This window comes from Ochotona princeps, chromosome 11 (assembly GCF_030435755.1).
Source record: "Ochotona princeps isolate mOchPri1 chromosome 11, mOchPri1.hap1, whole genome shotgun sequence".
Classification (NCBI taxonomy): domain Eukaryota; kingdom Metazoa; phylum Chordata; class Mammalia; order Lagomorpha; family Ochotonidae; genus Ochotona; species Ochotona princeps.
This window is the reverse complement of record NC_080842.1, coordinates 24,732,711-24,759,805: the sequence shown is the minus strand read 5'-3', so window position 1 is coordinate 24,759,805 and position 27,095 is coordinate 24,732,711. Positions and strand designations below refer to the sequence as shown.

The following is a 27,095-nucleotide window of genomic DNA, read 5'->3' as shown; positions in this document are numbered from 1 at the left end:
TCCTTGGGACCCTGCCTGCGCCTTCATGGGAGACCCAGAAGACACTCCTGGCTTTAGATTGGCTCAGTTCTGCCCGTTGCAGCCATCTGAATAGTGAACCAGCATATGGAAGATCTCGGTGTGTGCGTCTCTCTATCCCCTCTCTCTGTCAAAATCTGCTTTTCAAACACAAATCAATATATATTCCTTCAAGAGAAAAATAGCTCCGGGAGAAAAGCAAGAACTTTACTCACTTTTAAAGGGATTCCTCCTTTCTTCATTCCAACAGGGCTCCAATCTCGCTGCTTGTTAACCCGTCTAACTTCTTACAACATGACAACTATGGCTAGGCAGAGCTTGGGAGATCGGGAAGCTGTAAGTGCCAGTCCTGGGAGGAAGCAAAGGCATGACTGCAAAAGGCCAACCGGGGAGCTGCTGAATGGAACAAGATAGTCCACATCCTGACTGAGGACCAGGGACTTGCATTTGTCAACACTCATAGATGTCAATACTTAAAATGGTGATTTTTATTGCATATGTTCTACCTCAATCATCGAGGAAAATAGTTGGAGAATAAAGGAAGTGATGACATAGAGATGGATGCCAAGAAAAAAAAAGAAAAACAAAAGCAGAAACAAACATCTGCATCCCCATCCTGTGAAGCTATTGAGCTTCTCAGCGGCACTTGAGCATTCGGACAATCATGCCAGGATCCCTCATGTATTGTTTTGCCCTGCAAATATGTAATCCCAACCACAGGTATTGTTCTAGATGCTGGGGTTCCAAAAGGGCAACTATAATTCTCCATGCAAAAAGAAGAGAAAAGCTTTCTCCCTTCCCTCCCCAACCTCCCCACCCCAGCCCTTTTTCTCTCTATTTTCTTCTGTGCTTTTTAATTATATTTAAGTCTCTCTTTGAAATGCAGTCTTCAAGGGAAGGTGATACTCATTATCCCAGCTTGCTGGGAGTAATATGGATTTAACCTGGTAGCTGGTTCAGGGTCATGTGTTTGGAAGCCACACCTCCCCTGTCTATGTATCCAGTCGACACTCACCTATCATTCCCTGGGACCTTAGGGGGGAGGTGTTGTGTCACTGCTCCCTTCTCAAGCCCCTAAAGGTCCCTACCGAGGAAGGGCTACTCCCCATGGATGGATTCAGAGGACAGAAGGTAGCAACCTCTCTCTCCCTCCCCCTTTCCCTTTCTGAGCCACTCTGCCTGAACATGGCCCACATGTGTCTGTATTCCTTCCCTCCTGAATAAACTTTACCACTTTCTTATTGCCATGTCAGTGCCTGTGCTTAAAAATGCTTCTTAAGATGCAAGAACACCGAAAATAAATATTGGACCCACAAAAATAAATATTGGCTTCACAAAAGCAGGAGGTGGAGTTAACTTTCCCTGACCCTGACTTTACACAGCAAAACCTCCTTTGGCCATGAATGATTTGCTTACCCCCTTTGTGAGGGTGGAGTCTGTTTCTGTCTCTGTAATCCCTGAAGAGGATGATGAGCCCCTCGGCCCTGGCTGAGAGGTTTTTTGGGTTAAGAGAAAGATTTTGTTGTGCATTACTCCCCCAACACACAGCAGCAGAAAGCAAAGAAGGAAAAGACTCCGCGCCAGTGCTGACTTTGGAGGAGCTAGGGGACAGTGGAAAGAGAAAGATAACAAAAAAATTAACTTACATATTATCCTGGACAGAAATGTATTCCATGGAGGAAAATGCAGCAAAGGGGCTTAAGATGTGTGAAGAGGGAGAATTTGTTGTTAATTTTCTTTTCTTTTTTTTAAAAAAACCTTTTATTTATTTGAAAGAGTGGCAAAAAGGAAGAGACACAGAAAGAAAACTATTGTATCCACTGATTTACTTTCCAAAGGATCCCAACAATTAGGGCAGGCCCAGGCCAAATCAAGAAATGTGAAAGTCCATCTGGGTCTCCTGCCTGGGTGCAGGTGCCCAAGCACTTGGGCCATCTTCTGTTACTTTCCCAGGCACATTCACCGGGGGATGGATCAGAAGGGGAGGAGCTGGGACTCAAACTGAGGAGCCTGGGATTGGAAACAGGCCAAACTGACTCCATCTTGCAACTCCTCACCAGCACTTCTGCACTGAACAAAATACTTATCGATAATGACAAGATCAAGATACTAATAAAAATAAGCTAGAAAGGGCTCCATTAATATTGTCCCCCACCTTCACAGTAATTAATGTATAACCGCTCCCTTTGTTCCTTGGAAATAGTGGTAAAGCATACAAACATCCTTAGACTGAAAGTCCCCTCCCCCCATGCCCCGGGACATTGTCTGTATTTCTACTATCCCTTCTGATTATATAGTTTGGAGCTTCACTTTTTCATAGTTAAGTAAGTCTTTTCTTCTACTCTCCCCATTGTGTCTGGTCCTGTAAATTATCATCAACACTGGGACATGAACATGGTTTTGTTGCAGAACTGCTGGGATAAGTCCATGCTCTGGCATAGGACATCAACATCACAGGCAATGGCTTAACCCATAGCACCGCAACACTGGCCTCAAGAACTCAACATTATTAAAATGCTCTCATGAATTCTTACGTAGGAAGAATCCGACTAACAAAAGACAAATTCACATGAGAAAAACAAACAGAAATGTACAGATATGTGTATCTCATAAGTAAACCTCAAAAGGGTGGTTTGGCACTCAATCTCAAGTATCATCTTAGGGGAGTGTTACAAGAATGTCTGAGGAGGGCCTGGCGGCGTGGCCTAGCGGCTAAAGTCCTCGCCTTGAATGCCCCGGGATCCCATATGGGCGCCGGTTCTAATCCCGGCAGCTCTACTTCCCATCCAGCTCCCTGCTTGTGAGCTGGGAAAGCAGTCGAGGACAGCCCAAAGCTTTGGGACCCTGCACCTGCGTGGGAGACCCTGAAGAGGTTCCTGGTTCCTGGCATCGGATTGGTGTGTACCGGCCTGTTGCGGCTCACTTGGGGAGTGAAACATCGGATGGAAGATCTTCCTCTCTGTCTCTCCTCCTCTCTGTATATCCGGCTTTCCAATAATAATAAAATCTTTAAAAAAAAAAAAAAGAATGTCTGAGGAAACAATAGTAAAATAGGCATAGGTTTGCTATGGAAATTCAAGCTTTGCCTTCTCTAGGGATAAGAGTCTCTAGTCCATTAGAATCAGCCTTTTCAAGCTGATGCTTACTCATGAAGAGGTCTCTTACAGATATAAATCTCCTCTGCAAAAGATTAGCTCCAAGGGTTCCCCCCATCACCATTCCCCGCCTACACGATGGCTCAATGGCTAAATCTCCATCTTGCATGCACTGGGATCCCATATGGGTGCCAGTTCTTGCCCTTGCAGCCATTTGGGAAGTCAACCAGTGGATGGAAAATAGTTCTTTCTATTCCACCTTCTCTCCATAAATCTGATCTGCCTTTCCAATAAAAAAATTTTTTTAAAAAAGATTAGCTTCCAATCTTTTTTTCAGCATTCCACTTGTGCCTGCAGTATCTCAAAATAACCCATTTGCTCAAGGAGCTCCTTATTTTGTGGTGGCATATTTTGGTCTCCTTTAGTGGTCACTGAAACCCTCATGGAAAAATTGTAATTTAAACAAACACCTGAAGGGAGTGAGGAAGACAGTCACATAGCTATCCAAAAGTAGAATGGTGAGGGCAAAGGGAAGGGCAGGTGCAACACACCCAACTTTTCCAAACACACGTCCTTGGAACAGAGGGTTTATTACCTGTGAGGTCTGGTCCCCACTGTGGATACTACTTCTGCAATATTATTAAGGTGGGTAGATAGACATTAGCCTGTGTGTGCAAGGGGCTGAATAAAAGGGAATTTTTGTGAAAATGGGAATTTTTGTGTGTTGAAATGAGGAAGCAAACCTTGGAAGCACATCAGCATTTACAGCTCAAAGTCTTGGCCTTGTCCAGTAACCTGCATCAGCCCCAGCCCTCTTCCTGGGAGGTAGACTGTGGAGAATCTCACCTGCTCCAGCTGTCCTTCCCTCAAGAATATTATGAAGCTTTAACATTCACTGTCGGGTGCGTGATCTGCCGCCCTGGAGCGGGCCATTTGGTCAGCGGGGGGGGACACCCTAACTGGGTTGAGGTTCCCACCAAGGTCACGAGTGCTGGGATGGGGGCTGCGTTCTAGCTAGGAAACAGTCGTGGTCTCCCATGACGCTAGTATGACAGGGATTGGATGCACCGGGCTGGGCCAGACCCCAGCACCATCTGGTGTCCTGGAGAACCAGGGTGGATGTGGGACTGACTTGGCTAGGTTTCAATCCCCTACTGAGCCATGTGTGAGCTATACATGGGTATGGACGAGCCATGGATGGGCTGAGTCATCCAGCAACAGGAACCAGAGTGGGGTGAAAGCCAGCCATGAAAAGCCACTGTTCCTGCTAGGACAGAAGGTGAACTGAGAAGGGCTGGCTCATGGACCCCCTGGTATGCGCAAAATAAGCGCAAGAAGTATGATAGGAAACAGCCCCGAATGGGCCATGGAAAGTTTCCCATTGGCATACATTTGGCATGGGTCAGGGGCGGACCAGGCTGAATCAGTTCATGTCATCCACTGGCAAACCCGGGCACCGGAGGAGAGTGTGGGTCGGGCCAAGTTCGGTCGCGACTAAAACTAGTGCATGATACGGAATTCCTGGGAGAGATTACCTGTACTGGATTGGAATGCAGCACCCAACCAACACGCTTGAGAACCAGGAAGGGAGAGGCTAGAGCAGCGGGGGGATGGAGGGGCTGGTCCCCTCACTGGACAGCTACTCTCATTGGATAGTGTGGGATGGGATGGGGACAGACCAGACTGGGCAGGGCTGCAACACCTGAGCGCCGCACGTGGACTAGAACAGGGAAAAGCCAGGTTGGGCTGATTATTCCTGCCGGTTCTAGAGCTTCAATGCCCATTGACCAGGGTGAGAGGTGGGCCTGGTGGGGGTTATTGTGGGTCAACCCGACTGGGCTGCAGACCCCACTGGTTGATGAAAGAGTAGAGTGCATGCTGGGCAGAACCAGGCTGGACTGCAACACCCTTGGTTCCAGTGCAAGCCGGGACTGAGAACGGAGCCAGCCCAGCGATTGCAACCACCAACTGATTGTGGCAATGGACTGTGCTGGAACCGGTGCTAGCTGGAACATGCGGGAATCTGATCTGGGAATACCTCTAAGTCTCTTTGGTGATCTCCCCAATCGAACTGCTGGACTCAGAGCCCTGGCTAGGAGAGGACGGAGGATGGAACAGGTCAATCAACCACCTCAGCTAAACGTTGGGCAGCGAAATACTGGGCAAACGAAGACTCCATGATGGACTGTGACAATCAGTGGCTTCTTCAATGACCTAATCGAGCTGGGAGGGATATGACTGGCAGCGATCCATAACTGGAAGACTATAAAGACCACTTGAGCAAGTATCTCAGCATGCCCCACATCTGGGACCTTGGGCGGGTGGGAGACTGGGTGGGGATTCTCCCTCAATATTCCCCTTCACCTCAGATATATAAATAATCTAATAAAATATATATTTTAAAAAAAAAAAAAAAAGGAATTCTATAACCCCAAAACGCTACACCCAGCAATATCTCCAGCCCCTCTCACAGCATAGGCTATCTTGCTACCCAGTGACAGTGTTGCCAAACAACACACCAAATTAGTTCAAAGTATGACTATACAACTCTGAAGCCTGGATCTGTTCACCTGCTACACAGAAAGCCAACCACTGACATCAGGGTGGTATTTAAAGCAAAGCACAGAGCTGGGCAGCTATTGCCTAACTCCCAGGCTCTACAAGGTGTTAGGGGTGAAGGCTCTTAAAGACTGCAATTGGAGTTGAGAGGTGTGTGTTCAGCTCATGTCCAAGTGGTGCTCATGACCTCCCCGTGGTTGATGATACCTTGATCTTCAGCAAAGTTGTAATGACCAGTGGACGTCAGTGGTTCTGAGAGTGTGCATGTTAGTAGTGGTTATCTTCCGCCCCAGACCTGGAATTTCCCTGCCTGCACTTGGGATTTTCCTAAAAACACTCCTAAGGATAATATTGGCCAACAGGGTTGTATCTATTGAATAAACAAATGACTGCTTGACTCCCATGATTAAAATCTTTCAGGTCAGCTGGGTTATTTCCTCAATTCAGTGAATTCCTTTCAATGGGCTTTGGAAGACAGAGGCTGGGACCTGCCTTTACGTGACAGAGCTCATCTGCTAGATGAATGCATTCAGCAAGAAGGTGACCAGGATCTCACCCATTCTAAGCACTCCAACAGCACCACTTCTACTTCTGTTGAGATTATTGCTTGCGCTTCTGCCTTCAGAACCCACATACCATGCTCACCAACTCATGCTCACCATTTCGCCATCTATTGCGATCAGCTGATGCTTTTTGAGAGAAGACGAATCCTCTATCAGGCTTTATCCAGTGCTCTAAACTCTAAACACCCTTATTACGCTTCCCATTTCTTCCTGGATGTTGCCCATTTATGCCTTAACCGTGAGTCTGACCATATTTCTTTTTTTTTTTTTTAAGATGTATTTATTTTATTGGAAAGTCAGATATACAGAGAGGAGGAGAGAGAGAGGAAGATCTTCCATCCATTGATTCACTCCCCAAGTGCCTGCAACGGCCAGAACTGAGCCAATCCGAAAGTAGGAGCCAGGAGTCTCCTCCAGGTCTCCCACGCAGGTGCAGGGTCCCAAAGCATTGGGCTGTCCTCAACTGCTTTCCCAGGCCACAAGCAGGGAGCTGGATGGGAAGTGAAGCTACCGGGATTAGAACTGGCGCCCTCATGGTATCCCGGGGTGTTCAAGGCGAGGACTTTAGCCGCTAGGCCACGCCGCCGGGCCCAACCATATTTCTTTTTAAGATTTATTTACTTGGGGAGAATCAAGATGGCAGGATAGGGTAAGGACACATTTAAACGGATGGAGAAACATTAGCCAGTGTGAAACAGAGAGGTTAGGCAGAAATAAAGAGGCTGATGCTGAGACAAGTCAGATAGCAATTGGAAAGATGTCCGTGGGTGCAGAAGCTAAGAGCATCCTTTAACAAAAATTATGTGGCAGGGGAAATAGAAACTTTGGAATTGACCCTGTCTTAATCAGAGATGAGTGGGGCAGCATCATGCAAAGCAGGAGGAATTTTGCAGATGGGAGAAGTCCGTAAAGGGAAACGTTTATGGCTTCTGGATTGGTTGGATTTGAAGCAGGAAATTATGATGGGATTTGAGTTGAGGCTTCCACACACAGGTAGGAACATGAAGGGGCATCTGCTTATAACTTCCTTTCACTGCCTTTCATGCGACCTTCCTTTCATGGGTGACCATCTTGTCACCCCTGTATTTAAGCTTAAAATGTTTCAGAATTTTTTTTTTATCAAAAGCAAGAGAGGTTAAAGAGAGGATAGTGAAACAGAGAGGAGGAGGCAGGCCAAACTTGCTGTGTACATTCTTAAATGATTCTTGTATTTTTTTTATCCATGCTTCCTTCGTTATCCACGTTTTCTCTAACATTTTTGTAACCAGGAATAAAGCATTCTTCCAAGTCATTCTGGACCCCATGGTTTTTCATAGCCTTCTGGGACTTGCTGCTTCTCAACCAGGCTTATGCACTTGACCTCTTTGCACTTAAAATTGGCAATGTAATGCAAGGGCATTATGGAGAATCCTAGCAGTTTGTTGGTATTTCCTCTTTGGGTAAACTTATAATTTTTTTTCCCTTTTAAAAGATGAACATTAAGTGGTTTCTTTTGAAAATCACCGCAAGCTTTTGTTAGATTCTGGAGCCTGAATAACAGCAATTTTATGATACATGAAGTAGTCACAGTAATTTCCTCTAGCTTCAAGAACGATATTATTTACTCTCTGCAGTGGAGTAGTAGGTAAGGCATGGTATGTGTCAGGCAATCACAGGTGCGCACAATGACTTCTGTTTCAACACAGTAAAGCAGTATAATCTTCAAGGCATTTTCCATGACTTTAGGGGCATGAAGTTAAGCAGTATCTGTTGCCACCAAGGCAAATACAATAGCAGATAGCACCAGAGTGGCAAAGTGGTTGAACAGATACTGCTGCAGAGCTGGCTTAGTACAGTGTAGCCACAGGCAATGCCTGTGTACCTTTCTCCTCTGCTCAGTGGCTGGCAAAATCTTTAGATGGGGCATTCATTACATATCTCAAATTCACAGATGTTAGCAAGTGAAAAAAAAAATACAGTGGCTCTCACACTAGAAAAAATATGGCAGCTTTCAAAATCGTAAAGCCTTGAGAATGTCACTTGGCTGGATAAGCATTTTTCAGCTGAAAGGTTATGTCGACCTCTTGCCTTTCTTTCATCACAGCTTCCCCCTAGCCCCAACCCTGGAGATAAGAGTTCAGATCACAGCTTGGAAAGAAAACCAATCTTAAAGGAAGAAGACAACAGCCAAGCTTATTGTGAACTTTCGGCTTGTTGTGCCATCAAGGCAGCTTCTTCAAGATCCTGCTTCATTTTCTGAAGGCTGGTATGCAAATGCCTATTTCATGGCTGTACGCTCCCCCTCTTTTATAAAAAGAGTTACAGAGAGAAAGAGAGAGGTAGAGGAAAAGGGAGAGAGAGAGCCCTTGTAATGGTTCACTTCCTAAACAGTTGCAACAATCAGGGCTGTGCCAGGCCCAAGTCAGGATCTAAGCGCTCCCTCCAGGTCTCTCATATCCTGGCCATCCTCTGCTACTTCCCCGGGCACATCAGCAGGGAGCTGAATCAGAAGTGGAGCAGCCAGGGCTTGACTATACACTCTTAGGGGGTGCTGGCACTACAAGCGGCGGCTTCGGAGACACAAGGCCAGCCCCTCTCACTGTCTTTCAGAGAGGACTTTGACATTCACTTGAATTAGGAATGAGCTAGGGCTACTGTGATGTACCAACCTGAATCTAATAAAGGAATTAGAAATTAATCCTATGTAAGTGTTTGTGCAATTTTGTGTGTTCATATATATGTTCGTTTTTGCTTTTGGTGGATTTGTTGTTGTTGCTTCTTGGTTAAAAAATAAAGTTAATAAGCAAACAGTATGTCTGTGTTGTTTGAAAGTTTTCACACCAAAGCTGCTCCTTTCCTGTTTCACCAGTCAGAGCTTTGCTTTACTGCCTCTGAAACAGTTCCCAGCCTTTCAAAGGAGAAGGAAGGCCCCTGATCTAGAAATTCAAGACAAGAAATTCAATCCAATGGTTAAGACCAAACTGGCCACGATGTCTCTGGGAGGGATTTGCAGAAAGCTCTGGAAGACAGAGGTACCTTGGTGGACCTGGGGCTTCTCTTGCTCTCTGCCAGCCCCAGGCAGAGAATACACGTCCTGAGGGTATCTCCTGCTGGAGCCCACAGCACTGCCCCTGCATGGAGACCATAAGACAAAGCAAACAGAGCCTCAGGCCTCTGCACCACAGCTGTCAGCCCTCCCAGCCTTCACCAGCTTGGCAGCTGCTCAGCAGGTACCATACCTCTGACAGGGCACCTAGAAACCCCTTCCTCTCATTTCCGGTCCCTCACATGGCCAGGGTAGTTTCTTTTCCGGCCAAAGGCCTCAGTCTCCACCATGTTGAAGGCTTCTGGGTGACACACTGTGTGAGCACCAACAGCCCTTCACTGGGCAGCCACTGGCAATGAGCACAATGCATTGAGAAGGGATCTTTGCACTCCTCGTAATTTTATTATCATTGCTGCACAGTGACATGTAAACATGCATCTGCCGCTAGCACAGTCTTTTTAAAATACCACTATATTCTGAGACAGGCATTAATGCTTCCTGTGTTAGCCAACTTTGTCTGTAGATTTTCTTGTGACTGGTGATACCCCCACAGCCATTCATGGGTGGCAAATGTCTAGAAACATTTGGTGCAGGGCCTGGTGAGGAAGCCTAGTGGCTAAATCCTAATTTTGCATGTGCTGGCATCCAATATGGGCACTGGTTCATGTTCTGGCAGCTCCACTTCCCATCCAGCTCCCTGCTTGGAGCCCAGCAAAACAGTAGAGGAGGCTCAAAGCTTTGAGACCCTGCACCTGTGTGGGAGACCTGGAAGAAGCTCCTGGTTCCTGGCTTCAGATTGGCCCAGCTCTGGCCATTGCAGTCACTTGGGGAGTGAATCAGCGGATGGAAGATCTTCCTATCTCTCCTACTTGCTGAAAATCTGACTTTCCAATAAAAATAATAAGTCTCATATTTTTTAAAAAAATAGTAGTTCTCCAAAGGAAAAAATTGATTAAAGAATACACTGAAACATTTGGTGTAAACTGAGTATCAATCATCAACTTCTTTGAGAATCAAAAAGACATTGACTTTTTTTGCACTAGGCCTATAGTTAAATTTTTTTTGAACAATTTTATTCGAAAGACAGAGAAAGGGGGAAGAGGTAGAGATAGACAGAGCTTCCATGTGCTGGTTCATTCACTAACTGCACACATCAGCCAAGGCAGAAGCTGGAATCTCAGACCTCAGCGCAGGTCTCCCAAGCTAATAACAAGTGCCCACCACTCAGGCCATCACCTAGTTTCTCCCGGAGCACATATCCGCAGGAACCTGAAATCAAGTCAACCAGGACCGGAGGTATGCAAGTGTTATTTCTTTTAAAACTCCCTATTGTTACAATTGTTCATTGCAAAATAAAAGCAAAGAACTACTAAATACCAAAATGCGTAGTTGTAGAGGTTGTTAGTCACTGCTTTTAGTGTTATAACAAAATATGGAAGGCTGCCCACCATGAGGAAGACCTGGATGAAGCTCCTAGCTTTGGCTTGGCCAGTACTGGCTGTTATAGCCATCTGGGGAGTGAATCAGTGATTGGAAAATCTCTCTTTCTCTGTCTCTCCCTAATTCTGAGTTGTTTACAAACAAATAATTTTTTTAATGACCACCTCCCAACACAGCTACTCTGAGGACCAAGCAAGTTCCCAGCACATGAACCCTTGAGGAGACATAATCAAATCATCCAAACCATAGTAGAGATACTGCATAATGGATGACAGACTCACTGCAGCTGAAGCAGTTATTATTCTGTACGTACTTTACAAAAAGGCCAGTTCAACTTTCAATTTTTACACCTGTTTCCTATGCAAGTCGTCCTGCATTTTCCATGTTTTTCCCTTTTTCTCAGTAACATGGGCAATGTGACACCACCATGTAGGGTGTCCTTCAGGAGCAGAAGCACCCATGCCCCTCCAGCCAGGCCCAAGGAGTTATGTCTCCCTAGACACCAATGTCTTCCAGTGTATCTTCTTTGGGATCAACCCCTTGAAATGTTAAAGGGAGACAGTGTCTATGCTGTGTCTTCAACTGGTGAAAGCAACAAGAGCACTTCCTTGGGTGTCTTTCATAAGAACACTCATCCCATTCTTGAGGGCTACGCCCTTATACCCAACCCTGCCGCTCAACTCCGCTGTGGGCTTCATCGTTAACATTTTAGAGAGTCAACAACATGGACACCATGGAACCTGCGACATCAATCCTGTAGCTAATAACTGCCAGTTTCTCTGGGCCACCTGCCTCTGGCATAGTCTTGACAATGTTCACCCTTTTACTTTTTGTGTTGCCCCAGCTCAGGCCACTAAGGACTATCCTGAGAAACTCTCACCTCAAAAGGGGGCATGGGGCTGCATGTGGAAGCTTTGTACACCCCCAGCCATTCTCTCTTCAGGGTCTTTCAGGGGGCAAGTGTCTTTATGGCATAAGGCAATAGTTTTACCACCATACCAAAAATGGCTCCTAGCAGCAGTGGGGTCTAATGGGCTCCAGCCTAGGTTCCAGACCTAGGCTCGATTCTCTTGCCCAGCATCTGGTCTCTGACAGGCTCTTCCAGCTCTTAGTTCAGGGGGCTCCTCGGTCTCCGTGTGAATCACTTTGCATGCACAGATCCCATAGAAAGGGATGTTTTCTCCCTCGCACCTGGTGTATGTATGATACAACACCTGCTACAGGACTTCCCTCACCCCGTCCATGGGCACAGATTAGGTTCCTGGAGATGGTGGGAGAAGATGAAGAAAACACAGAAGCTCAGTCATTAGGTGTTCTTTCAAATGTTGAAGTAGTCCCAGTTTCCAAGTTGCTGAGCCAAAACATCAGGCACCTGGTGGAAATTACTGTGCAAAATGGTTTACAGTGGAATTTGTATAGTTGACCCAGAATGAGGCAAATTACAATCACTTCAATCATCAGAAGCCAATTTAATTCCCCAGGCAGGTTCATTAGACATTTAGATATTTAAATTTATGTTGCTTTTATAAAAAAGGAAGTACTGGGTCCAAGCAATAGCAGACTTAGGTTTTCCCAGGGAAGGACAGCTGGATTGTGGGGACAGAGCAGGGCAGGGTAGAGATTAATTTTAACACTTTAGAAATTGGAGTCCCATGCTTGAGCCTTGAAATCCTTATTGATGAGTTCTTTAATTAATAAAAGTTTGGGAGAGTATGTGTCATCAGTTCCCCAAAATATGTATTTTACCTATATTATGTGCAGATTATACTACTGATACGAGTGTCTGCAATCTGCCCTGCACTTAAATGGCATTATCTTATTTAATTTTTCCACTTTTTAAGTAAGCTGTCAACACTCAAATTTTATGTATGAAGAACTTGCCTTTCATTGATATTAGGAGATTTTTCCAGAGTTAGAAGGAACTGAGAACTTAACCCATATTTGTCTGATTTCAATAACCTATTCCCTAGCCATCATCTACTGTCTTCCTACACACCAGAGTGTATGGAATGAACATGCTATTCCCTGCATATTCTTACCATGAGATTTCTACTCCTGTTGGTATCCTTGGGGGGAAAAGGATGTCTTGGGGTGTGACAGATGATGTCCTGTAGAACACACATTTGCACCTCCTTCCAGCACTCCTTCCTCTGCTGCAGAGACCGGAAATCCAGACCCAAGTTTCTCAGTGTTGTTTGCAGCTGGGCTACTTTGAGCTGAGTTTGACAAATTCAGCGCAATTGTAAACCACAAGAGGCTGGGAGCTGCCTGTCTTCTTTAGCAAGCTGCTCTCTAGCAATGTTTTGGCTTGCAAAGGCTCACCTGCACCCTGCCCTTGAGCTAGGAAAAAACTAGGAGCAGCAGCAATTCTCATGGGAAGAAGTTTAAAGATTAGTCATGAATGCAAGGATTGTATGGAGACATCAAGGCCAGCGACACCAAGATGAATCCCAGCAGGGAAGCGGAATATTTGGGAGCAGCAGGCTGACACCCACCCTGAGTGGAACACAGACAAGAAGCTTAGTTCCCCACAACCGCCACTCGGTTCACTGCTACCTTGCAGGCTGCTTAAGGCTTCTCTCACGATGTCACCTCTGCCTCTGCTGCAAACCACAAGATGTCAATACCAAGACCACAGAGGAACCTCAGCCAGCAGCTCCCATCCCTGCCCAACACACTGGTCCCACAAAGAAGCAAGGGAAAAGAAAGGCCAAATCAGGATGATTTTACATTGCAGAAAACAGTAATCCAAGCATATGTGTGGTGTGCCTTCAGATAGACCAGTGGATGAATTTATACAGTCTTCATTCAGGAGCCAGGAGCCAGGAGTTTCTTCTGGATTTCCTACATGCATCACAGGGTCCCAAGTGCTTGGACCAACCTCCACTGCTTTCCCAGTCCAAAAGCAGTGAGCTAGATAGGAAGTGGAGCAGTCAGGACACGGATCAGTACCGGTATGGGATACCAGCAGTTGCAGGCGGATTAACCAGTTTAGCAGGATAATCCATTCCACCTCTCCTGCTCTACTTCTGATCCAGTTTTCTGCTAATGCTCCTGGCAAGACAGTGGAGGATGGCTCAAGGACTTGTGTTCCTATACCCCTGTGAAAGATCTGTATGGAGCTCCTGACTCCTGGCTCCTGGCCCCTGGCTTTGGGCCGGTCCAGCTCTGCTTACAGCCATCTGGGGGAGTGAATCAGAGGGTGGAAAATCCACTTCTAATCTCTCTCTCTTTCTCTCTCTCTCTCTCATGGCCAAGAAGCCACAGCTACAACAAAATGTGAAGAATCTATTGTGAAATTTGAAAAGACAGAGAAGATGGAGAAGAATTTGAAGAAGATCCTTCTGTGAAAATGATTCTAAAGAAGTTGCACCCCCCCAAAAAAAGAAACCCTACGGAAAACTACCCCTAAAGAGATTCTGAAGAGAGCCAAGATGTAGGAGAGTTTTAGGGGGCTGCCCAGTGAGGAACTGTGAAGAAGGCAGCCCTGTAGAAGAGATAGAAGATAGTAATCCTAAAATGAAGTTGGGAGAGAGTGGCCCCCAATGAGAATCCCAAAAGAAGACACATAAAAACAGTTATGAGGAGCATGGCCTTGCAAAAGGGCTCTATGGAGAACAACTCAGAGAGAGATTCTGATGAAGCCTGCTCAGCAAAATAGTCCTGCGACGGCTCTGCCCAAGAATCTCAGGCAATCAGGGTCTGCAGAGGTCTCGATGGGGTGACGCTGGGCAGCAATGTCATGGACACGTTGGAAGGAGTTAGATCCAAGTGACTCTGGGAGATGAGAATTTGATGAGGGCTCCCTGTGGGCTAGAGGAGCAAGACTCTAAGAGATTCAGATGGAGGACCAGAGGAAGAGGAAGATCCATGTGCATAAGTTTGTTTTTTTCTTGTAAGATTTATTTATTTTTACTGAAAGGCAGATATACAAAGAAGGAGAAGTAGAAAGATCTCCCTCCACTGGTTCACTCCCCAAGTGGCTGCAGTGGCCAGAGCTGAGTCCATGTGAAGCCAGGAGCCAGGAGCCAGGAGCTTCCTCTGGGTCTCCCATGTGAGTACAGGGTCTCAAAGCTTTGGGTTGTCCTCTATTGTCTTCCCACAAGCATGGAGATGGATGGGAAGTAGAGTAGCCGGGTAATGAACTGGCACCCATATGGGATCCTGAGGTTTGCAACATGAGGATTTAGGCACTAGGTTATCATGCCAGGACTGTGCGCAAGTTTTTTGATGAGGAATCTGATGAAAAAGAGATTGAATCAGCCACAGACAGAAAAGGGCCTGGATGATGCTGATAAAAGGAAGAGGTTGGTGTGCATGAAACTTCTCTGCAGACGCTCGTGAAAAGAAAGAGGGACAAGATGCATGTGCAAAGGCAGGTGATAATGTAGGAGAAAGTGATTCTGCTGAGGAGACTTTGGATGGCCTTGAGAATGTCCCGGAAGAAGGGTCCATCCACAGGCACCTGCTTTGTGATGTCATGGTGATGACAGCGATGATGATGGGCTAACTCTTTAAACTTGCTGTTTAGGAGGATGCCTGTGCTTCGGGGTCATTGTCAATAGTGTTCTATGTCTTCAACTGAATGCACTGGAGCCTCTTTGTTACTGCTCAGCTTCATAATTTTAAAGATGTGTCTATAGATGTCAGTTTAAGCTTCTCGGTTACAATGCAAGGACACTGAATGCTTGTCCTTTTGTTAAATGCATGCTGAGTAATATTTTGTAAATTATTATGATTGAAGTGCACAACATTGAAACAATAAGTTGACAGTATGCAGAAGCTGAAAATTGAACTTGAGTTAAATTGTATTTTAAGTTGAGACTATTGCTTTATTCAGGCTAAAAGTTGGTTTTTCTAAGGGCTTCAGGGAGTCTCCTAGCTTTCTTTTAGTTTTAAATTTTACTTATTTTTATTATTATCATTTTGTGATGCAGTTTCATAGGCCCTGGGATTTCCTTTTTCCCTTCCCCAGTGCCCTCCCCCATCATGATTTCCCCTATATTATTGCTATAGTATAGTTCTTCATACACAGTCATATGTCCATCATTGTGGGCATGGACAATGGCGGACAATCCAGCATCCTATCATTAAGGTACATTTAACAGCTTCATTGGGAGTCCATCTTGGGTCTGGAAGCAAAGATGCATACTGCATTGTATCCTCACATCTGGGTATGATAGTCTCCATTACACAGTTACACCCCCTTAAATGAAAAGCCACAATACAAAATCAACAACAGGAAGAAAAATAGAAATTTACAATGGCATGAAGTTAAATTACATGCTGCTAGATATGATAGTCTCCATTACACAGTTACTATACATCTGCTTAAATGAAAAGCCACAAAACAAAATCAAAAACAGGAAGAAAAAAAAAAAGAAATTAGCAGCACCACGAATGTTGCTATCCCTCACGTGCAGATTTCCACTATATAAACCAGGGTGTGTTGTTAAACTCATAAAAGAAATAACACTTTGGAGTTATTCCTGGTCCACGCCTTGCAAGCCACCTTTTATTAGTTTTCTATCCTCTTTCCATTGTAATTAGTACTTAAGCATACCAATGTGATCTTGTTGTGTACTGTTTTTCAGCTCTCCAGGGTTCCTTTAGAAGTTGATAAAAGTTTGGAGGGAAATGCACACACAGACAGCTGCTTGTGGGCTGTTTAAGAACATTCATCCTGCCCATGTCAGGTATTCTTGTTTTACAATCACAGAGTCTTGTATCATACAAAGGTGTGCAGTCCCAATAAAACTGTGCCTCTTGATAATGTTCTCAAATCCAGGATGGGTACATTTACTTCTAAAGAAATGCTCAGACGGCACTCTCATAAAATGGAAGCCTTAAACTACTCAAATGCACTTGAGAGAAACTTGCAAATTAGAATGAAGGCAGAGGTCATCTTTCTGTTCATTCAGCCGTCCCCACTGGCCAAATGTGATGCTGTACACTCCTGGCTTTTCTGTAACTGCATCGCAATGTGGGCAACAGTAGTATTAGTGATCAAGATTTGTTTAGCAGATTTCAGCTAGAGCAAATTGTCCTCAAAGTCGGTTTTTCCACTGATGGCCTCTTGATTTCCAAGCTGCACAGAGGTGGCCGAGATAGAGGCAGCCCTAGGCATGCGTCCTCCAGCCTTGGCAGCAATGTCACACACACCTGCTTCTTTCCACTCAATGCCCTTCTGCTTTAAATATCTGGAGTGGTTTCTGTTTCCTGCAACTGAGTGCTCTGGATATCCACGGTTCTCCTTCTCTCCCTCTTTGTAACTGCCAGGCCTGCAATAGACTCTGAACTGCAAAACAAAAGCTGGGAATGTCTGCCTCATGTCCTGTTTCCCTTAGTCAGCTGGTTTTTAATGCTGGCTAAGTGTCCTCTCCTCCCAGGAGAACTGAAGCACCACTGGAATAAGGACTTTAATTTGTTCACTTGGGCACTGCTCTCAGAGCACAAAGCAACCTATGTCCTCCTGGATCTTAGCATCACCTTTGAGGTGAGCCACTTGTGCCAGTTGGCTTGAGATGAATTCAGTTTTAGGAATAAACATTCCATGTCCCTGGAGCTCCTTAGTCCTGGCCAAACCAAGATGATAGCATCTCCTAATCTGAAGCCATGGACTACTGAAGAAAGGCAGTCATGTAAACCCGTGTGCCTATAAATGAATTGGTCACATTGCACAGGTTCCCCGAAGTCAACAGGTGACATTTGTGTGACAGGGGCAAGTCTGGAGTGCAGAACACAACGGTTATCATGGGGGCCTAGTTCCTGCTTCTAGGCCTTTCTGCTTAAAATAGTTTGGGTGCCTTCTGCTTCCTGCAACGGAAAGCTACTGATACACATCTTTTTCCCCAGGACACAAACAATGCCTGTCGGAGTGTCTGGGGTCAAGTCCCATGGTGCTTCAGCTCTGGATTTCTTCTGTGGGGCCCCTGCCACCCACGTGGGGGGACATGCATGGACTCTCAGGCTACCGACTTCGGTCTGGCCCAGCACCAGCTGCTGCAGGTATTTTGAGAAGTGAACCAGAGGATAAGAGATATCTCTTTCTCTGATTTTCAAATGAAAATAAAAACCTTTAAAAGTTATATAAATTGGGTTTGGTGCAATATAGCTCAGTGGCTAAGTCCTCAGCTTGCATACGCTAGGATCCCATATAGGTGCCAGTTTGTGTTCTGGCTACTGCACTTCCTATCTAGCTCCTTGCTTGAGACCTGGGAAAACTTTGGAGAATGGCCAAAAGCCTTGGGCCTATACACTTGCAAAGGAGACCCAGAAGAAGCTCATAGCTCCTGGCTTCAGGAATGAACTAGCAGATGGAAGATCTTTCTCTCTTTGCTTCTCTCTGTAAATCTGCCTTTCCAATAAAAAAACCAGCAAAATAAAATAAATTTTGAGCAATGACTTGTTAGTGTGTGTGTGTAGCAAAATGAAATAAATTTTGAGCAATGACTGGTTAGTGTGTGTGTGTGTGTGTGTGTGTGTGTGTGTGTGTGTGTGTGTATTTACAAAAATTCTTATGTGTCAGTATCCTGAATGCTGAGCCTGTGCAATGGCTTCTGGATATCATTGTATTAAAAACACAACACATGAGTTTCCCAGAGAAAAGAAACTGCAGCCATAAAAATGTACCTAGAACCACAGCACTAGAGAAGTCTTGTTGGGAGAAAGATGGGTGAACTCAGTAGAAAGCATTTGTCAGTGTTAACTGCAGTAATGAGTAGATGCCGAGTTATCACTCACACTAAGGCACTAACCCCATCTATCTGCTAACATTAACCTGAAATTCAGGAGGTGAGTCTGCAACTTGTAGCCTGCAGTGTCAATGGCTTTGAACCTGAGGCTTACAAAATATGTAATATAAGGGCATCCTTGGATAACCAAAACACGTACTTGGCACAGGGAATGTGTTGAACATCCTCTTTCATTGATAATTCATGTGAATGACAGTTTGGGTGTTTTCAGATGTTCTACTCAATCAAAATGAAATCTTAAAGAGATGCTCTCTCTCTGGAATTTTTGTTGCAACTGTGACAACAGTCGTGTTACTGAAATCATATGTCTTTGCACACAGCCTGTTGAAGTGACATGTGTTCCTACAGCTGGGTGGGTGTAAGGGGTTAACCAAGTGACAGTTGCACAACCCCTGCATAATTCACTCCGTGGAACCTGCAACATCCATCAGAACATGTTTATAAAGCAAATATGAAAAAACTGAGCAAACCTCTGAAGGGCAGTTTACTGAAAGGAATGGAATACCACACGCTGCTTGACTTAAGAAACTGACTCAAAGAACTCCACAACACACTCTTAACAAACTTTGTGAACTCAGAAATGTCCTGCACTTGGATCCTACCCCAGCAAGAGCTAGGTTCTTGGACAGACTTCACACTTTTTTTTTTTGCTAAGGCCGACTATTAGGCCTGACCGCTTCCTTCCTTCCAGGCGCTATTTTCAGAAGTAGAAACACAGCGCCTCTGCACCTGTTGTTAACAGGGTTCCAGAAGAAAACGTCTGCCCAGCAAGGCTGTGATACCTGAGCCCAAGCTGGGGCTGTTTCCAGTGCCTAATGGGTGCCAGTGGAGGCCTCAGGCAGTCTCAGGAGGGAACACCTCCACTAGCCTTCCCTTCATGCCCTGATCCCTGTTCATCACTTAGCACCAGGCTTGGCGCTGCTTACACGCCTCAGGAGGCACAACCAGGAGTCCCACCCCTGTTCCCTTGACAATGGTGGGATCAGGGGAGAAGGCAATCCTGCCCATCAAACCATATGTTGGAGTGTAAATGTGACTGAGACACGACTTCAACAGGTTTACGAGGGTGGCAAGTTTATGGCTCATTGGACATTCATGCCACAAGGGAAGCAGGCATCCCACATCAGAGTGCCTGGGTATCAGCTCCAGCTCAGCTCCCCAGGCCAGTCAATGTTACCCTTGGAGGCAGCAAGTGGTGGTTCAAGCTCTTGGCCCCCCAGATCTCACTGGGGAGACTCAGCTGGACCTCTGGGCTCCTGGTTTGAGCATGGCCCAGTCCTGGCTGTTACAGACACGTGAGAAGTGAACCAGCAGAGATAAGAGATCTGACTTTGTCCATCTTTCAAACAAATGATTTTTAAAATGGGTTTACAAATCCTCGAAGTCAGAGAAATACCATCAGTGACATGAATCAGGCAGGGGTCTGCTGCAGCCTGCAAGCCAAGCATGAGATGTATCCGGATACCACAGCAAGTCAGCTTCAATCCCATGGTTCTAATTTCTTGAGACAGGTGACCAAACACCACCAGGAAACAACTAGTTTCTGCTTGTGTTCTCTTTCCAAATTCAGAGTGGCATCTACTGAGGCTTTGGATATCCAACACCCACATTTGCCAGGGGCCCATCCAGCCTAGCTGTTTGCAAGCCTTTCCTAAGCTTTTTGTCTTTCTTTGGTTAAGATTCAGTAGAAATGTGGGGTTCTTGTTTTCACCTTTTATCTGGGTATATTTACCCAAAGCTAGTATAACAGGGGGCCCTTTAAAGCCTAATAAATTCAACATGCAAAGAATGGGTCTGCAGCAGATGGAAGGTTTAATGTTCCCTCTCCAACTTAGGGCTTAACAGTTTTTCCATTCACATGCAGAATTACTTCCCAAAACACCAGTCTCAAGACTCAGAATCCTGAAACTAAATCACTACTCTTCCTCATTCTTAGTATTTCTATCATAAGATAGGGGAGGAGGGGGTGGGGAGGTGACAGGAAAATGCACTTTGCTTTTGGTGAAACAGAAAGGATATTTTAGAGCTTTGCTCTTGAGAAAAGTTGTATGTCTTATCCATGTATATTTATTCTTCTCTATAAATACATTTAAATAGACCAAACATCACCTTTGGCAGTTACTTCATCTAAACATGGAACAAAAGCTACAGTTGAACACGGATTTGTTTTGACTTGCATGTGGTGTTCTGGAAAGTGGGTTGAATGTGCTGGGTTCTCTCAGTCTTACAGCTGGGGAGAGGCACCTGTCACTGGTGTCAGAGGTCACAGCTGTACAACCAAACTCGTTATGAAGGGAGAGACCGGGGAAAATAAAAACTATTGTTCCAAAGGCAGTGACATTGAACTTGTTCCTTAAACACACACACACTCACAGCCAAGCCCATCGTAAAAGCCTATCAGCTCACATAGATGCCAAGCAAATGAAGTCCCCGCCTCCCGGTACTTCCTGTAGGGGAAAACAGCAAGGTCTGGGTCTCAAGTCCAAGAGAGCTTCCATCTGGTTTGTTTTTCTTGCTCATGTCAACTCTGAGCATTGTGTAACTGGCTTATTCTTCTACACTGCTGGAAAGGCTCATTTAGAAATAAGACAGATTTGTGGAGCCAGAGTTGCGGTGTTATGGGTTAAATTGCTACCTGCAATGTCTGCATTCCATATGGGTGCTAATCTGAATCTCAGCTACTCTGCTTCTTTTTTTTTTTTTTAAAGATTTATTTATTTTATTACAAAGTCAGATATACAGAGAGGAGAGACAGAGAGGAAGATCTTCCGTCCGATGATTCACTCCCCAAGTGAGCCACAACGGCCGGTGCTGCGTCAATCCAAAGCCGGTCACCAGGAACCTCTTCCGGGTCTCCCACGCAGGTGCAGGGTCCCAATGCACTGGGCCGTCCTCGATTGCTTTCCCAGGCCACAAGCAGGGAGCTGGATGGGAAGTGGAGCTGCCGGGATTAGAACCGGCGTCCATATGGGATCCCGGGGCATTCAAGGCGAGGACTTTAGCTGCTAGGCCATGCCGCCGGGCCCTACTCTGCTTCTAAATCCATTTCCTGCCAATGTCCCTGGGAAAGCAGCAGAAGTTGACCTAAATCCTTGGGCCCCTTCACCCATATGGGAGACCCACATGAAGCTCTCGGCTCTGGCCTGGCCTAGCCCTGGCTTCTGCTGCCATTTATGGAATGAACAAACAGAGAGAAGATGGTTTTCTTTGTCACTCTCAGTAACTCTGCTTTGAAATAAATAAAATAAATCTTAAAAAAGAAATAATATGAATCTCCTAAAAATATTTTAAGCATGGGTCTGCTTTTCACTGTCTTGTCAATACAGTGCCACTTTCAGCACTTAAGCATGCATTAATTGCACTTTCTTCCACCTGCTGAAGTTCTCTTGGCTCTTGACGTAATTGCAACATGTGGCTTATGCTATGTTTGGGAGATGGATGAAGGTACAGGTCCCCTAAACCCTTTCATAACCTGGCCACAGGACTCAAGGTCAATGTCTGTCACAGTTTCATTTATTTAAAAGCCAGATGGGGTCCGTGTTGTAGCCCATATCCCATTTCAGAGCGCAGATTCAAGGCCCAGCTGCTACACTTCCAGCCTCTCTCCAGTGTGCCTGGGAAAACAGTGGAAGATGGCCCAAGTACTCGAGCTCCAGCCACCCATATGAGAGACTAGGTTGGGGTTCTGTCTTCTGGCTTCAGCCTGTCCTACACTAGACTGTGTGGTCATTTGGTAGAACAATGCAGCAAATGGAAGATGTCAACCTTTCAAATAAAGAAATCTTTTAAAACAGGATGATTGGGGCAGATGGTTAGCCTGGTAGTTAAGATGTCAGTTAAAACATTCTCATTGGCATGCCATGGCTCAACATCCAGCTCTGGGTCCTGCCAATGCAGACTGAGGGAGACAGTGGTAATGGCTTTAGTAATTGAGTTCCTGCCACCCCTGTGGGAGGTCTGGATTGTGTTCCCAGCTTCTGGCTCTGGCCCAGTCTTAGCCAAGCAGGCATTCGTGTTGTGAGCAAGAGGATGGGAGCTCCCCTCTTTCTACATCTCTATTCCCCTTTCAAATAAAGAAAGTAAACCAGCATGGCTATGTAAAAGGATTTAGATGTAAATCACAAAGAAATGAACTCATCTATTTGGGATCAGCCAGAAGAGTAGGTATCCCCTGAAGAGCACAGAGCTAGGGAGCCCAGGAGAGTGTTTTTCCACCCTCAATTCCTTTTAATGAGACATAAAATCCCATCAACACAGGTACCTTATAAGCCACTAACACTCATCAACAAGAATGCTTCGGTTAGTTTCTGTTCAGAGCTGCATAACTTTATGACCACTGCTTCTATCAACAGCCACACAAGGAGACAGGCATAAAAACTGCCCTTTGTCCTTTCATCAAAGGAACCTTTCAAACATTAACTCAGCAATCTTCCCCCCACTTTGCCCAGAGGTGACAGGCAGGCAGCTGAGGGTAGGGTATGAACATTCTGATTTTAGACATTTTGGGGGCACAAAAAGCAAGCATGGTGGCATTCTCAAGAACAAGTCTACTCCTTGAAGGACAAAGCAGGTGACGGAGTCAGGTGCTCTAGCAACTCCAAAGGTACTGAACACATTTTGAATGCAGGCCCCATGCCGAAAGCCTAAGAGTGACCGACACAGTCAGAACCTCACTCACCTTTCCCACTGCTTACCACCTTAATCATGCACCCTGAATCTGACATCAACACGGAAGCCCACCTGACGCATGAGCCTAAGGGTGAGAGCAGGAAGCAGACAGAGGTGGGTGAGGTTTGCTCATGAACGGTAACGGTGGAGGAGGTAGGAAAACTCAGCCATCTCAGGATCATCCCCAATGCGGGTTCACCCTGTGCCCTTGACTCCCATCCCCGGGAGCCTTCTGAAGTCGCTCTCCAGGACACAGGACATCAGTGGTGAGCAAGACAGGAAATGCACATACAGTCTCCAGCCCAGGGCTGGCGCAGTGCGAACACACAGCAGACGAAGTCACTTGTGGCCTCGCAGTAAGAACTCTTAGTTTTTCATGTGGTCAGCAGGGAAGCGTGTTAGTCCCCAAAAGGGAACAACCCAGCCAACCCTCTCCCGTGACTGTGTTCTGGAATGCAGACAGACAGGAGCGAGGAGTGATACCCGTTAAAAAATGTTAACTATTTATCATATTCATTTATTATCAATCCACAGGATAATTTGATTGCTACATGAGCTCATAAAAGCTTTTTTCTCACCTTTACAAAATTAAAAAAAAAATGTGCCACAAGGATGTAATAACAACTGCTGATAAACAAGAAAAGGAATCTTAAAATTATAAATTTGCTGTAGAAAAGATAAAAAACAATTATATTTTTATTTAGAATTTTACCTTGAATAAAATATTCCCCTGTATAAAAAATAAAAAAGCTTGCTCTGGTTAGAATTAGAATATTTTCGTCTTCGGATCTGGGAATTTGCATAATATTTCCATGATAGTTTTCCTTTGTACCGCGTGGCATTCAAGCATAGCAGATTAGAATGATCTTTTTTGTTGTTGTCTTTTTTTTTTTAAGCAGTCTTAAAATGGGACATCTGTGAAGAGGTTCGTTTTCTGCTTCTCCTCCTCCTCGGGGTGGTGGAACACAGCCTCTATAAGGAGGAGGAGAAGCAAAGGAACCCAAGGGCCAGGTTGCAAGGGAGGACAGTGGGCACAGGGGCAGAAACGGGGGTGTTGGATGTGCTGTGAAACAGAGCAAGCTCAGGAGAAGGCCTATTGTAAGTGCTTTAAGATAAGGTGCAGAAGCAGACTGCAATGTCGCTAGTGCTGCCCTATGTACATATTCACAAGAATAAAAAAATTCCAGCTAGTTCACATTTTCTCGTCCATTCTGAGGCATCCACTCCACCATGCTGGCCTTGACTGCAGGCCATGCAGCACCTCCACTGCCCATCTGGGTGTGTTGGTCCTTGAACTTGAGGGAGGAGCCCTGGAAGGGGGGCAGGGCAGGGTGGGGCGGGGGAATCCAGCAGGCTCTAGAGACACGCGTCTACCAAGGGGCTGGAGTCCTGAGTTAAAACGAAGCTCCAGTACTGGAGTTGGACACAGCAATCAATGTTCTATTGTCAAGGCGTTTTCCTTAGATTTGTCTAAAACGGGTGTCAAGAGAGGAGAATGAAAGACAAACAAACAACACAACAAAGCCAAGAACTTCTAACAACCACCGGGCAGAGTCGGAGGCTTAACAGCTCTTGACACGGGCCTGGGTCACGTCCGAAGTCTTCTTGATGACGCTGGCCCTGGTCTCCCGGCTGCTGCCTGGGGTGGGCGTCACGGAGGGGCCCAGGGGCAGTTCTGGAAACAGGGGCCAGGAGTTGTTATAAGGCATGGGACAGCTCTCCTCCTTGATGGTGACCTGCAGGTCCGGCTTGTTAGAAGTGACGAAGGTTGCCATGCTGGGCAGCAGGCAGGTGTTTCTGCTCCCCATGTTACTGAGGTATTGTTTGCCTTCGATGTTCCTCTTCCGCCAGTGCAGCCGCCCCTGGCAAAAAAAGTGGGGGCAAGGGGGGTCAGACTCCACATTTTCTTTTTGCTTTGCTGTTCTCAGGTGTATGTGTTCCCACAGAGTATTTTAATAGTTGCGAGCAGAGGCTTGGCAATTCTCAGTCCCCCCACCGAGATCTGTACCCAGCTACTCTTATCCAGAGCAACAAGGCTTCTCTTTCCATTTTGCAGCACTTTCCATTTGCCACCTCCAAGAAACACAGGGGTACTTCCAAAAGTTTGTGGGGAAAATGAAATTAAAAGGTAAGTTTATTTTAGTATGAAAAATTCCATGCATCACTCTCTCTCATAATACATATTTTCCACAAACTTTCTACACTTTATCTTAGCCAAAAGGCTGAGAAGCAATTTCCCACAAACTTTCTAAAGACCTCTCCTAAGCCCGGAGTGTGTCCAGGAGGCGTGGTTTCTCACTGCTAACTCCATCAGATCTTTGAGTCAATTTATATTTGCAAGAGGCAGCAAAGTGGGCCACTTGGCTACTGGAGCTCAGTTCTCTGTGTGTCCCAAACAGGAAGCTGGCCTCAAGGACAGTTTCCTTCAGAAAACCAGCTAGAACTGCAGCCTTGAAGAGGCAAGGACGGGGTACACATGATCACCAACTGCTCAGGTTTGCTGAGACTTGCTATACTTGACCTGAACTGAGAAATCTCTGACTTCAACAGTCACCAGCTTCCCTGGCTTGAACTTGTCTCCTCTTTCTTGCCCCCTTCCTCCCTATCTTCTCTCTCTTCCCCTCTCTCCCTTGATATCTCTCTCCTTCACTCAAGTACCCAACCAACCATGGCAAGGTAAGTTAGCAGCGACCATCCACCACAACCACTTCCTGTCATTGTGGGAGGTCACCTAGGTCCGGAGCCTGGGCTCCATAGCAGCCTCCAGGCAGGGATGCTAGAGAGTGGCACCATGAGTTGCCCCAGCTCAGCTCTGGCCAGCACTGTTGGCCATGACTCTGCAGAATGGGATGTCAACAGTGGTGCCAGCACATCAACCTTTGCCAACATGTCACTGCCTTGTTTCTCCTTGCCCTCTCTACCCTTGAGCTTTACAACGCAACAGCCCAAAGGACAGAGGAATTGAGGTCCTGTGTATTGTCCTACGCCAGAAACCCACAGGCAAAAGGGGGGCAGGGATGGGGGCTCACCTCGCCACTCTCTTCGTCACTGGGCACACTGTCGGTGGTTTCGCTTTCTGTCCAGAGACAAACACAGTGTCATTCCCCTCTGCTCTCATTGAGTCCAAGCATTTCTTTTTTTTTTTTTAATTAATTAATTTATTTATTTTATTAATTACATTGTATTATGTGACATAGTTTCATAGGTACTGGGATTCTCCCCACCCCTCCCCAATCCCTCCTCCCACGGTGGATTCCTCCACCTTGTTGCATAACCACAGTTCAAGTTCAGTTGAGATTCCCTCATTGCAAGCATATATCAAACATAGAGTCCAGCATCTTATTGTCCAGTCAAGTTCAATGGCTTCTTAGGTATACCCTCTCTGGTTTGAAGACAGAGCCAGCAGAGTATCATCCCGATCAATTAAAAGCTCCAACATACCATCAGCAAAAATTTACATGATTATGGAATTAATTGATATAGTAATGAGTAACCAATATGTTAAAAATAAATGCGAGTTCTTGACCACATTCTGTGACCACCTCATTGATATTTCAATTTTAGTTTATACACAACATATAACATACATAACATGTTATACATAACATCATATCATCTTAAATTAAGGCAAACATGTGGTATTTAACCTTTTGGGATTGGCTCATTTCCCATAATGCCAAGCATTTCTTTTCAAAGAGGACAGAGCAGCTAAAGGAACCCCACCCTGTCCTTGGATCACTTGTCCCCTGGGGTGACCATGTCTTGTTCTCTACTTGGCCTTCTGGCAAAGTAAGTGTCAGAGTAGACTGGATGGGGCAAGAAGGGAGGGCAAGCAAGCTGCCTTTGCAGGAGCCACCACTCCCCAGGAGTAGGTGTTGGCTCCCTGGAGTTCCATCTGCGATGCCCAGTGCTGGTACCCTCCTCCCAAGCCTGTCCACCATTTCACTGAGCCTCGCCTGGGAGTCAGCATTTT

At 45.8% G+C, this 27,095-nt stretch overlaps 1 protein-coding gene across 7 annotated transcripts in view; it reads right to left on the bottom strand.

Annotated features, from left to right (window-relative positions):
* Positions 1-23,623: 23,623 nt before the first annotated feature.
* Positions 23,624-27,095, bottom strand: part of IRF2 (interferon regulatory factor 2) — a 147,521-nt gene continuing 144,049 nt past the window's right edge. For all 7 annotated transcript variants that reach the window (XM_058669943.1, XM_058669936.1, XM_058669938.1 and 4 more), the window contains 2 exons: positions 26,152-26,198; positions 23,624-24,984 (listed from right to left, as the gene is read on the bottom strand). In XM_058669943.1, coding sequence (XP_058525926.1) covers positions 24,685-24,984; positions 26,152-26,198 — 347 coding nt within the window. In that variant the 3' untranslated portion in view covers positions 23,624-24,684. The remainder of the gene's footprint in view (positions 24,985-26,151; positions 26,199-27,095) is intronic.